Source organism: Cryptosporidium bovis (genome assembly GCF_009768925.1).
Source record: "Cryptosporidium bovis isolate 45015 chromosome Unknown contig_14, whole genome shotgun sequence".
Taxonomy (NCBI): domain Eukaryota; phylum Apicomplexa; class Conoidasida; order Eucoccidiorida; family Cryptosporidiidae; genus Cryptosporidium; species Cryptosporidium bovis.
Window position 1 is genome coordinate 12,993 of NW_027125045.1, and position 19,266 is coordinate 32,258.

Sequence of the window (19,266 nt, forward strand, 5' to 3'; positions counted from 1 at the left end):
ATGTTTAACATTTTTTAATGAATGTGCTACATCTATCAAGTATAAACAAAGGTTTCAGAACACAAGTAAGAGTCATATATAGGAAAATAAAAACCGTATCAATAATATTGATTTTAATATAAATAAAAGAGAAATAAGTTATTATGAAATTAGTTCCAAAATACAGCAGCTTGTTGCTGCTGCTGTATTTGTTCAACAATGTAGAAAGTAACAATTTGATTGTAAGACCAGGAATAACTACGAGAAAGTCATCTGAGGGTCTCGGAAGGACATATGACAAAGGTGTGCAAGACACGAACCAAATGTTGGAGAGTTATTATGATGGTGATGATAATTGGAGACATTATAGAGTAGTCACTCCTGATATGAATTATAAAGATAATAAATTAATTTCAGATGAATTCTCAGAACCTCAAGATACAGATAAAAGCGAAGAGTCAAAGTTTACTGAACCACCCGCAATAGCACAAACTCCAGCAGATTACAAATTTCCAGAGATGGTGTTACCTCAAATAAAAGGAAAAATCCCAGCCACAATTAATAAGGACATGAAAGTTGAAGAAAATATAAAAGAACAAGAGCCACAAGTGGAGAATGATTTTTCAGACGTTGCTCCCTCAGAGGATGAAACCGAAGTATTGAAAAGCCATGAGGAAAGCGAGGGTGGAACAGAATATGAATATCAAGGTCAATCAGAAGGTTTTGGCCCATCAAATATGGGTTTTGAAGCTCTTGATGAATTCAGTGACCCTCCTACTGAAAATTATAGTTATGAGGAGATTGTTAAAGATGTGGAAAATAAAGAGGAAATGGGTGATTATGGCATTCAGTATTTAAGTGAGTCAGGAGATACAGATAACGGAATGAGTTATATATTGAGAGATGAGAAAGACAAAATGAGTGATGGCAATTATGATACTCAGTATATTATTGGAGGTGATGGTAGTGAGAGTTTTTCAGATAAAACAGGGGACAATGATAAATCAAAACATATTAAAGAAACAAGATACATAAATGAAAGCGAGGGCGACTTTAATCAAGAATCAGTTATCTATAAAAGTGAGGGACCGGACTCGGAATATAGTGATAAGTATGTGTATGAGAGTGAAAGAACAAAATCAGGTGATGGATATTCTGAGAAATATATTGAAAATAATTCTGAAGAAGGTACTGAATATGATTATATTTCAGAAGTAGATAACAAGAGGAAAAAACATAGAAAAGATGGTAAGAAGAATAAGGTTAAAATTAAAAAGAGAATAAACAGAAAAGATCTTCCAAGGGACTGGGAAACTCTCATCGATGATGAAAGTGAAGCATGGATCGACAAGAATATGAGAGATAAAGGTAGTAAAGGGGGTGAATATGGTGATGAAGGTGATTTAATAAACAGATCTAGAAGAAGAAAAGCTGTGAACAATAATGATATTTCTGATGATGAATTCGAGTTCAAAGGAAGAAGGAAAAGATATACAAAAGATAGAATAGATGATGATTTATTGGATGAATACGACATGATTGAATCTCGACCCAGAAAAGGAAAGAGAAGAGTTAAAGCAAAAAGAGATCCTGATTATGTCAGATATATAAATAGAGGGAGAAGAAGAGGATATGATAGAATTAGAAAAATTAATGGAGAACCATATATGATTACAGTCGGAGATAGAATTCTATCAAAGTATCCAAATAAGAAAAGAGATAATATACTGAGATTAAGGGATGTATTGTTAGAATCAATAAACAATGGTAAAATACCAAAAAATAACTTTGAAGACTTAATTGACCCTGTAGATTTAATGCTTTTATACAAGAATAGACGAAAAATGCCAATATTATCAGTAAAAGAAAAAGGAAATATTCCATTAGAGTTTTTATTAAAATTACCAAAAGGTATATACAGATGGGAAGAATTAGACCCAAAAGAAAGGAATAGGCTTAAGAAAAAATGGAAAGAGGAAATAGCTAGTGGAACATTTTGGGATGAAGATAAAATTCACGGAGATTGGGGAGATGAAATAAGACTCCTTGGTGAGTGGGGAGAGGAGGAATCATTGAGAGGTTTTCTAGATAGAGAAACAAAAGATGTTGATGATATGGGCTCATATTATGTATTTGACCCAAAATTTACAGATTTAAAGAATAAAGGAGTATTCAGTAGTGAGTATCCTGAGGATATAGAGCATTCAATTTTAGTTGGAAATTTATATCCTGAGAGGAAGATAGACAAGGAATTTAGACTTCCAGAAAGGCAAATACTAATGTATCACCCAGAATTCATATATCAGGGTGACGATTTAATAAATAATTTCAATGTAGAAAACTTACAGTCAGCGAGAAATGAAAATCCCTTCTATTGGAAAGATTCACAAATAAGGGGAAAATTTGGAAGAGCTTATCCAGAGGACAAATATTCATGGATAGAGTCGTTAGATATGGATGATGCAATTAATTTAATTAGGGATGCACAATATAATGACCCAGAATTTGCAGAGAGGTTAATATATACGTATCCGTGGTTGAGAGAAAAACTAGGCAACTCTTTAAGATTTGATGACGATATTATACTCCCTATTCAGGTACTAAATGAATTTATTCCAAGATCAGTTGGTTCTAAAGTAAGTGATGATTCAAAACATCCAGGAGGAAGGTGGTATTTTTCTGAAATTCCAGATGACCAAAATTTGGACAGATATTTCACCGATATATATAGATATCTAGAACCTCGAAGAAAAGGTGGAAGGGTAGCAAAAGGCAGAGGATTAAGAGAAGAAGTGGGATTTATGGATGGAGATATAAAGAATATGTATAATCTAGTTTATGATGAACACTTAAATTCAGGTTGGGACAGAGAGACAATAAATTATCTCAGAGAACTCTTTAGAGATGCGGAAAACAGAATCCTTGATATAGATGAAAGTGAAAGACGTCCAAGAATGGGGAAGGAAAGAAAAAAAAGAAGACATACGTTAAATTCGACCCCGGATACACCAATTTGGTATTTTGGCACAGATGAACAAATAAATCGTGAGAAACAACTGGAATTTGCGATAGAAACAGATTCTTTAGGAGGAATAATTGAAAATCGTCCTATAGCAAGACAAGTATTTGTGAATCCAAGAGGAATTGATAAAGGTGAAGTGCTTGGACTAGATATTCAAGAATTGGGAGGTGACTATGAATATGATCTTGAACCCTTATATTTGAACACTGACTATATGGATAGTGATGACTTAGACGAACTAGATTTGGAAACAATGGTAAATTATAGAACTAGTAGGTTACCAATATCATTACGGTCGATAAAGAGAGGAGGGAAAAGAAGTGATAACGAGAGGGACCATCCATTTGAATACAGAAACGGCATGTTATTGAATAACTTTAAGCCAATAAGAAGAGTAATATACGGTGATGATGATATAGATGATATGTGTCCACTAACTATATCACAGACAGAGTTTCTCCATGGTGATTCAGGATTTAATTCTAGAAATCCATTATTAATAGACAGAATTAATTTAAATAGAAGAGGATCGGGGAATAATAAAGATAGAAATAAAAGGAAAATAAGGGAATACAAAGTAAATGAGTTCGGTCATGAGGATCCCATGGATATTTTGATGAGTTATTATGACTCAAACGAAAATAGCATTTTAGATGTTTTTGATGACAGAGGAATTTATAGACCAACAAATAAAAGAAGAGTAGGTTATGGAATGAACGATGTTGATTACATCAGGAGATCGAATGATGATGATTGGAATTATTTAAAACTTCTAAGAAATTCATCGAAAAAGGCAAAACTTGGTAAAAGAGATGACAAAAAGCCACTTTGGTATTATTATGATAGTATTGGGAAACGTTGGGATGATACTTTGAAAAAAGATGATGATGAAGCTGGCTCATCGATTGACTTAATCATAAAAGAAATAGAAAGAGGTGGAAATAAGAGGAGAAACAGGAATAAAGTGGCAAAAAGTAGGAGAAACAAAAGAATTAGCTCAGGTGGTAAAGATAAGAATAGAATTATGAAAAATCAAAAGAACAGAAAGAAAGGTAGAAAGCAAAAAAGAGTTCATTTTAAGATGAATCTAGAAGGTGAAGATTCCAAAAGCGACTTTGTTTCAGATATCACAAATGATCCTTCAGACTATTCTAGCCAAGAAACTAGTGAAAGTGAAGAAACTGTATATAAGGATGATGACTCTGACGAAAGAGAAGAGGATGATGATATTGAAGAATTAAGTCCATTGGGTAAAAGATTGCTTATGGCTGCGGGATACGATGACGATTTAGATCCTTCAAAGTCACTTTCCATTGAGAGTGAGATATTGAATGTTATAGATACAGGAAAAAGGAGTAAAGGTAAAATTAATAAAAAAAATAAAAAAAAGGAATTGAGTTTGGATGATATGTTTGATTTGAATGCTAAAATAAAGTTGGATAATCACGATTTATCAGAAATAAGACGTATAAGAAGAGATATGGACGATGAATCTGGAGATTTAGAAGCACTAAAGAATTTGGTCAGAAAACTCCATTTGAAGGACTATATAAACTTGGATGACGACTCCAAAGAAGAAATCGAAAAGTCTGAAGTAGTTGATGGAAGTGAATCTGGAGTTGATTTCTTATTTGTTGGAGAAAAAGAATCGTCGGATGTTTCTTCAACTACGCAAGAGAACGAAGATGCAACTGAATCGAAAACCGAGTTTTCGAATATTGTAGAGGACACAAAGTCTAGTGATGGATACCCAATGAAGTTGATTAAATTTAAAAAAGGAGGCAAATCACAGAATAATAGCGATGAGAATTCATCATCCTCTTCTCAGGAAGGTAAAACAGAATTGGATTCACAATTTGACGAAGAATTATCTATAAGTGAATGGGATTCCTTGTTTGAGGATACATTGAAGGAGATTAAGAAAAAAAATGATAAGAAAAAAAGAAAAGGCAACAAAAGGAGTAAAATTAAATCAAGAAAGAATATTAAAAAAACGAATGACGAAAGAAAGGCTTTAAATGAATTAGGTATAACACCAAATGTAATAAGAAGAGTGAATTTAATGCTTAAAGATAATGGAGTAAAGAATGCACTAGATTATTTATTAAACGAGTTGGAGGATAACATTGGAAGTAATGGAGATAGAAATGAAAAAAAGATCAGAGGAAAAAATAAGAGAAAAGAAAATAATAAAAATAACCGTTATTATGAGCGTAGCCCATATGATTTGGAACCAGTGACTCCGTCTTTTTCTCGTTATATAATCAAATTAAATGATGTACTAGGCCCAAAAGAAGCATTAGAGGAGTTATTAGATAATTTGGGAGTAGATTTGTCATCGGGAAGACCAGTAAGAAAGGAATTAAGAAGATACTTAACACCGAATATTATTAATGAGGTAAACCGACTTAGGAAAAAGAAGAACGGGGACGAATTGGCCTTAAATAGATTAATGAATGTTCTTAGAATTCCAAGAAGAGGAAGAAATAAGGGTAAACGTTTATCTAAAAGGGATAGAAAACTTCCAGCATTACTTAATGAAGATGATATTAAGACAGTGAATCGCTTATTAAGAAGGAACAAAACACCACAAGCACTAGAATTCTTTATAAAAAACACTGGAATGGACAAGGACATGGAAGACTTAAAGAATGGATTTTATAAGATGAATGATTCATATTCTGGCTTAAATTTGCCTGCGGAGACCTTGGTTAAAATAGATAGATTGAGAGACATGGGACCTCATGGATGTAGGGAGGCACTTTCTGATATATATGACGATTTACGCATACCAAAACAAAGGCATTTGTTTGATGGCAGCCTTGAGGGTAGAAATGGAAGTGTTTTAAGATTGCCAGACAGAAATTATCAAAGAAGAATGGTGAAATCACCAAGTGTTATGATAAATAAAAGTAGGTACTATCTTGATGATGATTTAAATGATGATAACGATTTTGGTGAGGGAGAGACAAGTGAATACTCTCAGTATGATGACTTTTCGACAATAATACCAAGAAACGATATATATAGATTAATAGGTCGAGATATGGACAAAAGAAATAATGATTTAATTTCAGTGCTAGAATCTCCTTTAAGTATGGTAAAAGGAAGACCAGTAGAGTCGGGGGTTGATTATTACCATAATAATTATGATAATTTAGGAGAGGCAGGATTGGGAATGTTAGAGCACCATCCATCACCAAGATTAAAATACGCACCATTAACAACGAAATATGACGATGATATAAGAAACTATGTAAATTCAAGAAGAAATAGCTATGGGATGCCAGATATACCATCATATCACTATTGGAATTATTATCCAGAGATAACCGGGAGATCAAAATATAGTGATCTAAACAACAATTCAGATAAAAGAATGATATTGGAAAGGAAAAGGAAATTAGGCGACTATTTAAATAGGGAGCACAGTGTTCCAGTTCCTGTTGAAACTGGTGGTAAATCGCCAAAAACAATGATATTAAAGTCTTATGTGGATGACGACTTGCCGGTAAATAAGGAAGAAATGATGCTAATTCAGAGGCCCGATCATTATTCGGAAGAAGAGCTCTATGAAATAGGTCAAAGACTAACTGGAATAAAGGACAATATGGAAGAAGGTAAGCTAAAAATAGGAAAAGGTGATTCAATAAACTCATCATCAAATTTGTTCGGAGAAGGAATTACTGGGGTGGATTTAGAAAGAAAAGGATCTAAGGAAGAGATAATATCGAGTCTAGTATCTGATCCATTGAATAAAGAAGCATCTAAGAAAGAATTGATAAGGGATATTGCCGATAATGATGATTCTGTTGTTAGAAAGTTGAATAACTTGATTATCGATAGACCAATGATGAATAAGGATGGCATTCCAAATCCAATTAAGACATTAGAAAAACTGAAGGAGCTAAAGAATGAAGATCCAAATGACAAGGGATTAACGTGTTATACATATTTAGACACAACATTAGATGATTATGATAAGAAAATACTTTCAGATGACTATGTTAATCACTTGGAGAATTTGGTAAATGAGGACAACATTAAACTGGAAAAATCGTTAAATCTCATGGAAGAGGATTGCAAGGACATAAACAGTCAAATAAAATTAAAGGAGTTAAACTGTGATGGTTTATCGAGGGAGGATACAGTATCAAGAACAAAACCTCTAGATGCAAGAAAACTTTCAAGATCAGTTTCTAAAATAAAGAATATATATGCGAGGTCGTTTCTAAAGCAAATTAACTTAGCTTGTGACGTGGCGAGATTATTCTTCCGAAACTTTTCCGATTTTAAAGCTTGGAACAAGGCAATGGACAAGCATCGTTGGGTAGCACTACCACTGGTTTCACCGCAAAGCTATGTTCCAAATATGGGTGGTTTGAATATATTCCAGAGGATAATGTACAATCAGGTGACTAGAAAGTATCCCAAACATTCACCAAGGAGAGTTCTTATAATAGCAATTTCAAGTAAGAGCTTTTCAGATAGGAAGCTTCCAAACAGTTTTACAAACATAGAATTTAATTCAAAAAATTATCCCGTTGAATACGTTATGAACGTGGAATATAACAAAGATGGAATGATGATAGTACCTTTGGTTGATTTGGCTTTGTGTATAAAAGGAGGGCTCCAGTTACACAATTTAAGTATAAAAAAGTTAAATAAATCATCAAAACCAAGATTGGGTACTTGTTTAATTGGTGGTGTTAAAACCCATTCAGCTGCCCAGAAAGTATATAGAACTGCACTCAAGTATCTAGAAATGAGTTCAGATTTAACACTGGCTAAGTTTATGATTATTCCAATTAGAATTGGTAGTGAAAATTTATCAGAGCAGCTTAAACTTGCGCAAAAAAACAATATTGAAAAGAATTTTGATACAAAAATACCGGAAGATACAATATCCCCGATGATATCTGATATGGAATTTAGCAAAATGCAATTTGAGATGACGCATGAAAACAATAAAAAAATTAGAGAAAGGTACAATAAGAAGTTGATAGATTTAAATGAGTCCATATTCAAAATATACCTAATGAGTTCGAGAGAGCTTGACATTAGGTCCTTAAAAGCAAACGGTCCCAGGGTCATTGTTATTCCAATGTCTTTTCCACAATTGTATATCAAAGGCTACAATAACGCAATGAAATTAGTGGAAAGAATACAGAAAAGATATAAACCAGGTAGATTAAGTAATAGAGCTTATAGGAACAAATTAAAACCAGGTTTTATATTGTTAATTAACGATAAAACAGTCAAAAATGATAAACAATTTTTAAGAGAACAAATAAAAAGAATACAAAGTTTCTTCACTAATCCTTATAGTTTTAAGAACTTCAAATCCAAGAAATACGAGGGGCCTGTATTCGAGATTCGTGGTGTTAATGATCTATTAACAAGAAAATATTTATTGGATGCTATTACTAGGGCCTCTAGACAACCTTCTGTTGTTCCAATGATTATTTTACCTATTTTTGTTGACAATAATGAAAGATCCCAAAAATCGGATAGGAGATCCATGAAAAAATCATTAAAAAAGGCTATTAAACACTCAGCAAATGTTTGAAAAGTGTTAATCACAATATAAAAAATTTTTAATTAATTATTTTATTGTGCACATTAAATGCATCTATAAAATTATATTTAAACGTTTTAATAGTAGTTTACATCTTTGTTTCGGATATTTAAAGTTTTTAATTTAACATGTACTACATCCTTCACCAATTTTTGCTTTTTATGCAATTTGCATTGTTTGCATGCAAAATAAAATAATTCGCATGCATGCATTGTGTTGTTTTTAAATACTTCAAGTGATTATTTGAATGTGGACAAATAAAACGACTCAATATAAAATATACTTAGATTAGATATTACGATTTAGTTTTTGAGAAATATGGATATGTTTTTTCATCTTGGACCGGCTAATGTATTTAGTGTTACCGTCAAAATAAACAGCAACTACATAAACTTGCATGAATTTCTTTGAATTAACAGAAACAGCATTATCTGTACTATTGGATGGAGGCAAATGGTGTGCAAAAACGGGGGGTGGCGACTGTTAGTAAGTAGGAGGTTGCGAAACTTACAGTAAGAGCAAGGCGTGGAAAAAATGAGAGTATGAAGTTCTACTATGTATAAACTTTTTTTGTGGAGTGAGATGGATATTTGATTTATGTGTATATTTTTATATGCATTTCTGGTTTAAAATGGGGGCAAAAAACTACAAACTGGACAAATGTGCAAAATACCGTAGTGTTAGATTACATAACTACATAAATGAGAACATATAAGAAACAAGTGAATATGGTTTCATTTGTATACAAAATTTTAAAATAAAAATCAAATATTTAACATTAGTGAGTATGTGCAAATTGTGTAATTTATAGTAATAAAATAGATTATTGTGAGAGTATCACACACGGAAAAATATGTGATAATAAAAATTATTAAAAAAATAACAAAGGTGGTTTCGGTTGTCTTGAATAATATCGAAGGTAATAAAGAAGTAAAATTCTCAGACACATAGAAGAAAGTTGAAGAGTAATAGCAATTATTGAAGGATAATATACAAAAATTGGGAATAAGGTCAAACAAATTGCAAAAAATTGTTTGTGATGAATAGTGACTATATAAGGCAATAACAGTGACAAGTCAAGGATATATATACAATGAAACCATTGTACATATTTTTGCTGTTACTAAACTTTGACATAGCCTTTGTAAGCAGTAAAGCGTTTGGGGAAATTGATAATAGACGCAACAAAAATGGTGGTTTCTTGGAGGAGTATGTAGATATGAGTTCTGAGTCACAGGAGGATAACGAAAACGCTGATACTGGCGTTACAGGAATAAACAAAACGGTAAAAGGAACAACTAACGATCAAAAACAGGTAGAAATGGATAGGTTTGAGGGGGAAAGGATAAGTGGCGAAGATAAAAAAAGAAGTGATAAAGGAGCTTCTGAGGATGGATTTACCGAGTCCAGCGAAGGGTTTACATATTTCGAGGAAAAACCGAGGGCGATGATGAGGTATGAATACAAGAATTATGAAAATACACCAATAAACATATTGGTTCAAGATAGTAATGTTAAATACGATGAATCAGAGTACGGCAGTATAGGTTCGCCAGTATTAGTGGAAGAGGATGAAAAAAACAACAAAGGTCTGAGAGTTGAATATCATAAGAAGATGCCAAAGTACGACATTGAACAAAGAAGAGCAGCAATTGATATGATGTATTTTGTGCCGAGGTCACTGGTCCACTTTGAACCAATAGAAAAAATACCAGTAAGGGAAAAGAACACATTTTTGCCTATAAGAGAAAGGCCAGCAGCAACAGTGTCACCAAATGGTAAATATGTATTGGTAACAGGTAAATCAGAAAGCGAGTGTCCGGAGAATAAATATGATATATTTATAAGGAGAATAAAAACAAATAAAAGGAAAAGGGGTGGGAGTACTGTTGATTTGAAGTATTTGTCAAGGCTGAAAAAAAGTAAATTATTGAAAAAATTTAAAAAACTTGATTTGGAAAATAGGAAAAGTGGTTTGAAGGTAGATAAAGATGACCAGGTAAAATTAGATAGATACCTGTTGTTGGGAATGAGTGAATACTATTCAAAAAGGAAATGGAAAAAATATAGCGATAATGTTAAAGAAGTTGTATTATATATAGATAGCATGAATAAGATATTGGAATTATGTTTTCTAAACTACCAAACATATTCGAAATATGCATCAACGTCAAGATATTACGATAAATTACCAAAGAGGATAAAGAAAGAGTCGAATGCAATACAACAAAAATTTAATGCAATACCGTTCACGGCATTAGGTAGTTACGTGCCTACGGAGGAGGATTTTAGCATATTAATAAAGTCTGTGAAGAAAAATATAAACATAAATAGAAGAAATTTAAAGTTTTCAAGAGGTAAGAGAGTATTTTTTGTGGGTTACCAGAAGGCACCAGTGAAATCAATAAACTTGCCACTTGATGATTCAGATATAGAGGAAATAACAAACAATCAGGTGTCCCAAAATAAAAGATATAAATACTCTAGCTTTAAAAAAATATTTAAATCGATTAAAAAGTCACAGTATAAGAAAGAATCACGCTTTAACTTGGTATATGCAGATTCAATTAATTCATATATTGGAGTATTAAAAAATTTGTGGATGTGTCTAGTATCAGGTTTATTCAAAATACTTAAATACAAGCAAAAGGTAACTGTTTGTATAATAGGCAATGTTCCAAACTACACCGTGGCAAATGTAATAAATAGAATAGTTATTGCAATGCTAAAGTCGTCTAAAATAACGAATGTATCGAAATATATATTATTTCCAATATCAATAGGAAATGAGAGATATGGCTGTAAACAATATAATAATGATCACTTATTCGGACATATGGTAGAAAGATGGGATCAACCTATATTTACATTAAATGGCTATAGAATACTCAAAAGTATATGGTACGGTTCCAGATTATATAAATACAATCTTTCAATAATAAAAAACTATGCATCTGCATTTAATTCAATCAAGTATCGTTTTACAAGAACTTTTAATAATTCTCCAGTAATTATTCTGCAACAATCATTTCCTTTTGGGTTTTTAACTAGAGTTAGTGATTGCAATAAATTGTATAATGATATCAAGAAAATCAAGCTGCTAAGAATAACAATCTTATGTTTAAAAAAAAATGGTGGTACAGATACCGTTGATAGAAATGAATTATTACTTAAGGAAAACGAATTATTGTCTTCAAATAAATACAAAAAACAAAGTAAAAAAGGCGAGAAAAAACTAATTACAATTAAAAATGTCAATTCTCCTAGAGATATGGACGTTATTAATGAATGGTTAAACTCATTTAGGATTAAAATACTAAATAACAATATTCAAATGCTTATTGTACCCATTATGGTCATAGAAAAGAAGTCATTTAGAAAAAATTATAAAAAACTAAAAAAAGTACTAAGGTTACAGAGAAAAAATAAAAATAATTAACCTTTTACTTATACAAAATTTTTCTACTGTAAAATATAAATTTTTAATCATCAATTAAAATCTCAAAATAATGGCTTCATTATTAATTATATTTATGAAAAAAATAAAATATAGTCAATAATGAACGTAGTAAATAAGTTAATAATATATTTTTTTTTAATATTATATGTTAGACTGAATAAATACTCAGAATTAATTAGTTATTGGGTAATTTTCCCTGTTTTTGTTCTTGTTTATAAACTTTAATCACAAAAAACTAACTTGTGCAAATAAATAACCAAATGATATATATATGTATAAACAACTAGATAGTACGGCAAATGACAATAATTTTGTTATATTCATTCTAATACTGCCTGTTCTTGGCTATTTCTGCTATTTTTAATTGTTTCTATTAAATAGGGTGATTCATTTGGTCTCAAATCCAGTAGCGTTGGATTTATTGCAGTATTTTCGGGTATTAAATCACTTGTCCTTAATAATAACAATATACCTGGTATCACATTATTTTTTTTATCAGTGTTATTAGTATTGGTATCTATATTCATTTTTTCTTGAACTGTATTTATTATAGTGTTTAATAAACCACTATTATTAGTGTTATTATCTTCAGTTGTTAAATTATCTTTATTGTAATAATTAATTGAATCTAATATACTTAAAATTATTTTTTTTGCCATCTCATTACTGAAATATAAACCATTTCTCAGTAATCTCTTGTTGGTCAAATAATCCATTAGTGAATTACCCATCCAATTATTAATTATATCACTATTGTATGACAATCTAATACCTTCTGACTTCCATTCTTCCAAATTAACATAATTATCATTTACATACTCATCTTTTGAATTTGTAGGTACTATCATTAATCTAATTAACGAATTACTATTTTTGAATTTATTTGCTCTCCATTCCATATTATTTATTTTTATGAATAAATCAATTATATATTTTTCACAATAATGCGTTGTAAATTGATTATTCAAATCATATGGTATTATGTCTTCAAACGTAAATATAAATAAGTTACTATCAGCATTATCTATTTTTAACCTTTCCTGTAACTCTTTTTTCTTCATTAATAAACCATTTATTTCAGACACTCTTTGTTTTATCCTTTTTATTAATCTTATACAAGGTTCTTTATCCGGTCTTGGTGTTACTTCAATATTACCTATATACATTGGTGGATGATCTTTAGGCAACATATGACTATTAATATTACCATTTCCACTACTAGTTCCCAATCCCAGTCCAAATACTTTACCCAATCCCATTACATTTTTATAAATCGATGATGATGAAGACATTTTTGTTATTGACTCTAAACTCGTACCTGATATTAGATCTTTACATGTTCTTATATGTTCGTGTATCCATTCTGATGGAAAATTATTTACTACAGTTTCTATTCTCCCATTATTTGTATTTTCCTTTTTCATTATTGTATCACTCAACACTCTATATATCAATTTTGGTATACTACTCATTTTATACCCTGTCTTACTTAAATCACCTATCATTAATGTATCCTTAAAATCTGTAAGCAATACAAATAGTTTTATATAAATTCCCTTATCTTGTATTAATTCTTGAAAATTTTCGAATGCTAATATTGTTGAATTGTAACATTCATCATATTGCATACCTGGCAAAACAGTTCTTGACATTACTTCTGAGTAACTAATTACATCAGAACCTTTAGATGACCTAAATTTTTCCTCATACTTACTTAAATACTGATCCAGGTTTCTATTTATTGATCCTACTATATTATCACACGTTATTAACTTAGATGGCTGCCTTTCTTTTTGTACATCATGCAACATATACACATTGTTGTTTTCATTTTTATATTTATCTTCTGATAATGAACCTTTTGTACCCATTTCTTCTAATATTGGGTTGTCGTGCTTATTAACAACTAACTCATATTTCGTATTTCCAACAAATGTGTCTTTTTTATCATAATCTATTGTTTCGTGCATTATCATTTTTTGTATTGTCGATGTTGGTGATGTTGAATGTTCCATTCTTCCTAAATTGTTATTAGTACCAATAACTTGACTTTTTTCTTGTACTGAATTCTTTTTAACATCTGTATCTGTCTTTTCCTTATTTTCTCTCTTTACTTCAATCTCTTCTTTTTCATCATTAATTACAGTACCTTCTTTTTCATTCATTTTACTTAATTTATTTTCTAATTCTTTCATCAATAACATTGGTGCTTTTTCCTTATTCATATCAACACTTTCATCAATATTGTTTTTTACTACACTCTCTTCTTCAACTGCCATCATTATGTCATTACTCATCTCATCTCCAAAAATATTCAATTCTTCGTCCTTACTTTTGTTAATACCATATATCTGTAATAAATTATTATTGTTGTTATTACTTTTATTACTTGCTTCTTCTGACAATTCTCTTTGTAATAATAATTGTTTATTTAGTTCAGTTATTGTACTTTGTGTTTCTTCTAATAAATTTTTCATATTTTGTATTGTGTCTTCTTGTCCTTGTATTTTTTCTAAAAGTATATTACCTATTGAATTCTCCAATTCCATTCTATTTATTTTTGTATCTGATACTTGTTCCCATAATATGTTACTCTTTTCCTTCTCTTCTTCATCTAATACTTCCGCTACTTGATTATTCAATTCATTGAATGTGTTTACTACTGATAGTTCCATTGTTGCTAATTGTCTTTGACCCAACATTACTAATCTCTTTTTCTCCTCATCTTTTAACTCGTCTAATCCTAATCCCCTCAATCTATTTAATTCTTTTATTTCTCTAGCATTTAATGGCTTTATTTCATCCTCTTCGTCTTCTTTTAATGTTGATTTTAATGCATTCTTATTTACTTTATATCTTTTATCGATTTCATTCTTTAATTCATTCTCAAAAACTCTCTGTTTATCAACCTTATTTCTCATATTATCTAGTTTACTTAAAGCCATTTTCATATTCCTATCAGTATTATCATAATTTACTTGAGCATTTCTTACTATTTCTAATGCTAATCCCTTTTCCTCTTCTGCTAGTTTTAATGATTTTTCTAAATGCCTTAATATCTCATCAGATGGTGTTCCATTCTCTTTTATATCTCTTAACTGTTTTTTTAATCTATCTTCTACTTGTCTTATATCATCCAGTTTATTTTTTGCTATATTTAATTCTTCCAATGCTGTCTCCTTCTGCACTTTCATGTTCTCCGATTTTTTCATTAAATTTTTTAAATTTATATTCTGATTTTCTACAGTTTGTATCAAGTCATCATTTATTAATTCTAGTTCCTCCCTTGTATGATTCAATTCATCCTGTTTTTCTTCCAATTCTAATATCTTATTTTTTAGTTCATCGATTACTTTTTTTGCGTCCTCAGACTCTTTTGACTCCAATAATTCGATAACATAATTAATGTACTCTGTATCCCTATTTTTTTGTTTTTGATATGCTAATTCTAATTGCTTCTCTCTTTCTTTTAATCTTAATTCTATCGATTTTTTAATTCTATCTTCATTCAATGCTATGTCATCTATTTTTTCCAATTTTCTTTTTGCTTCGTTTTCTAAATTGTTCAACATATTATTTAATCCTGTTATTGTATCATCTTTATTTAGGTTCTTTCTTAATTCATTCAACTCTTTCTCATAATTTTCCTTCATTTCTTTTATCTCCAAGGCTTGCTTTGATTCTAAATCTATACGTTCTTTTTCTATTTTATTAATATAATTATCCTTCATATTTATTAATGAACTTATGTGCTTATTATCACCTTCTAATACCTTTAATTTATTATTTAAAAACGCCTTCTCCTTCTCGATCTCTTTTATTGTATTAGATGCTGTATCTAATGCCGTCTCCATTTGATTTATTGCACCTTTCATTGCATTTTTTGTATCCTCGCTTTTTTTATGCTCCTCCTCCATCTTTACTCGCATTTTTTCCTGATTTTTTTTCAATAAGTCCAATATTTTTGCATGCTCTTCTAAATTCTTTTTATACTCCTCCTCCAATCTATCCCTATTTTTTCTTTCGTTATCCAATGTTACCTTTAAAATTTTCCCATCTTCTATCTTTACCATTTTTTTTTCCTTATTTTCTATATTGTTCATTCTTTTCTCTATTTCATCCTTCAATATTTTATGATATCTCTTTAGTCTTTCTTTCTTCAATATATTTTGAAAATCATACTTATCATTCATCGCATCTTTAATAAATATATCTTTTGGTATTCTTCCTAATTCTTCACTTTCACCCTCACTGTCACTTACTTCTGATTCTTTTGATGATGATGGGAATTTATTATTCTTTTTTTTTGACCTATTACTATTATTTCTTTCTAACTTCTTTTCTCTTGCCTTCACATTTCTTCTAGATAAAGGTGAATTCATTATATTACTCCTATTTTTATTCATCCTCCTTCCTATTTTACTCACATAAATATTATATTTATCATTTCCTCTACCATTTCTTCTCATTTCTGATAATATGCGATCAAAATTTTTATCCTTTAATTTACCTAATCTCATTATATTTCTCACAATATAGTCGTCACCTCTATTTATATATTCACTATAATAATCTGGGTCCACTTGGTCTATGAATGTAAACAACTTTTTCAATATCCTTCTATCTTTACCTGTTAAACGTGTTTCACCGCTATTATTCTCATCTACATACCACTTTACTATAGCATTCCTTGCTACATCTCTGAATTTTGAAAACGAAACTCCACTATTCCCCATATCGCTTGCTTCATTTCCTTCTTGTAAATCAAATTCATCGTCATAAATCATTGATTCATCTTCTCCATAAGTAAATGATGGTTGCTTTATTATTTTTTTACCTAATAAACCTTGATAATCTAATTTTAAATCTGGTTGACGATCATAATCGTCAATTGCATTCATTCTCTTATATGGAAAATATGTATCGAATGCTTTACCACCGTCTATTATTTCGCTTCTTTCATCTTCTGGTAGTTCATCATTATCATAGTATGCATATCTTTGTATTTGTGGGTAGTTATATATTGAATCATACTCATATCTATCCATATTTTCCGAAAATTGATGTGGCCTAACTACTGGAACATTATCATCATATCTACTTGTGTCGGTTACTTTATTCACACTCAACACCCTTTTATTGTTTGGTTTTCCTATTTGCAATATATAATCCCTATAATTATTTCTTGGGTACACTCCAAATACATCATCTTTAAACTCGCTCATACTTTTTCCTGTTCCGAATAATTCCATATTTTCAATATCTATTATATTTGTTAAATCAGCTTTTGGCCAATTTAAATGAGTCTTTTTCACTAAGTAATTTCTAAGCTTATCACTATTGCCATATTTATTAACGTAATCTGGCTTCATCCAAAAATTCCTATATTCATTCACATCAAAATCTGCTCTATCCTCTGGTCTTATTCGTGTATATATAAGCTTTTCTACCTCATTATTGGGTGGAACCATTATTGAATTATAATATCTACCACCATTATCAGTATATGGGATTTTTTTGTATCTAGACAGTCCAGGAATTTCCTTTGTTTCAACTTCCAAACATACCTCTGATGAGACGGAATTAGGTATCTCAAATACCGGAAGTTTGTTTGGTGAATAAACAACTTTGTTTTCGTCATTCGATTCACGTTTTTGTGGTTTTATCACTTCCTCAATCTCAATAACAGAATCCATATCCTTGTTACTATTATCATCAGGAATCTCAAATTCCACCACCTTTCTTCCACTTTTCTCGCTAAAATTCACACTCTTTATATTTTCCTCGTCCATATCAAATATTAATTCTTCCTTACTTATTTTATCTGATCTTCCTTTCCATGCATTTTCGTAATCTCCAAATATATCATTGTTTACAATATGTTCCACTGAAGCTAATATTGTAAATAAATAACCATTTGAAGACTGATATATATGTTGTGCGCAAGTAGATAGCAGCTCAACCACTCGATGCATCCACACTTTCTGAAACCCTATTATATTGGCAATGTAAGGGTGGTATCTTGCACCTGAAATAGGCCATCTCATTCTTGGTTTTTGAGATAACAAATTCTTACATGCAATTTCCAAAAATTCAGGTATCTCTGCAATGTCCCTCGGTTCTTTGTCTTTCTGATTTGGAGACATACCAAGCAATAATAATCTCACCGGGACTATATCCTCGTAATTCTCAATGCTTGGGTCGCTCTTTATCAATTCAACCTTCTCATAGTGCCATAGTATTAATCTTTTAAGACAATTCCCAGAGTCATCTAATGGCATAGGCCTTAATAATGATATTAACATTAAATTATTTTTCGCTTCATTAATTGATCTATTATAGTCACTTTCCAACTTTTTCATTATTAACCTACATTTCTCCTCGGAGCTTAAATCGTTCCATTTCTCGCTAGCTATTTTATCATACTCATCTCTAGTAGTGTCTATCTGAAATATTTCCTGATCTGCTAACTTATTACCCACCAATGACGATTCTGTTCTTGCTTCGTCTAACTGTGAAGAATCACATCTCCTTATTTCAAATAAACCACCCAGTAATAAAATAAGTATTACTCCAAAATTCATTACTGAGTGGAATAATTTTCACACATAAATGAATACGTTTTTATTGAAACTATATTAGCCTTCCTTGTTCACAACAAAAAAAACTCTTTTGAAACTTTACTTTTTAGCACAAATTGAAGTATGTTATCCTTAAATTTAATAATATATTCCTTTCAATGTTTTGTTATCTCACACGTATAAATTCATTTCTACATGTACCGAATTATTTTTTTATCATATTGGCACTATTAGACCTATTTTTATTTCATATTGAGACGTGACGCCAATCACTATCATGCATAACGTCCAATGCAGCCTTTAGTGTAGACTGATGCAGAATTATTCAATATAATGTTATTTTAATGTGAGTCAAATGTAAAAATTGGTTTTAATTGGCTTGTTTATCTAGTCTAGTTGGCGTCTTATATGTACATAATAGTATTTTAAATATTTGTAATTCCTCACCCCACAACCATTTTTTTGAATGCTTTTCCATCTCTTGTGCCTTCAGTGTAGAATGAATAAAGATAATTATGTGTGTAAATGTAATACTACAATAACTCAGTACAACCACTTTATATTTACAAATTATTTATTATCTTGTTTGTTCTATCTAACCAACTTCACAAATCATACTGTCATTTTCAATTAAAAATGGGTATCC

At 30.6% G+C, this 19,266-nt stretch overlaps 3 protein-coding genes across 3 annotated transcripts; 2 read left to right on the top strand and 1 right to left on the bottom strand.

Annotated features, from left to right (window-relative positions):
• Positions 1-143: 143 nt before the first annotated feature.
• FG379_000665 (large low complexity with signal peptide) lies at positions 144-8,570 on the top strand (the record flags this gene model as incomplete). The annotated part of the gene is made up of 1 exon (XM_067326075.1): positions 144-8,570. One exon carries the CDS (start codon positions 144-146, stop codon positions 8,568-8,570), a length of 8,427 nt encoding a protein of 2,808 aa, XP_067182461.1.
• Positions 8,571-9,672: 1,102 nt separating this feature from the next.
• FG379_000666 (uncharacterized protein) lies at positions 9,673-12,018 on the top strand (the record flags this gene model as incomplete). Its single annotated transcript, XM_067326076.1, has 1 exon — positions 9,673-12,018. The coding sequence occupies one exon, from the start codon at positions 9,673-9,675 to the stop codon at positions 12,016-12,018; it is 2,346 nt and encodes a 781-aa protein (XP_067182462.1).
• A 341-nt stretch (positions 12,019-12,359) lies between these two features.
• FG379_000667 (uncharacterized protein) lies at positions 12,360-18,623 on the bottom strand (the record flags this gene model as incomplete). Its single annotated transcript, XM_067326077.1, has 1 exon — positions 12,360-18,623. The coding sequence occupies one exon, from the start codon at positions 18,621-18,623 to the stop codon at positions 12,360-12,362; it is 6,264 nt and encodes a 2,087-aa protein (XP_067182463.1).
• Between the last annotated feature and the right edge of the window lie 643 nt (positions 18,624-19,266).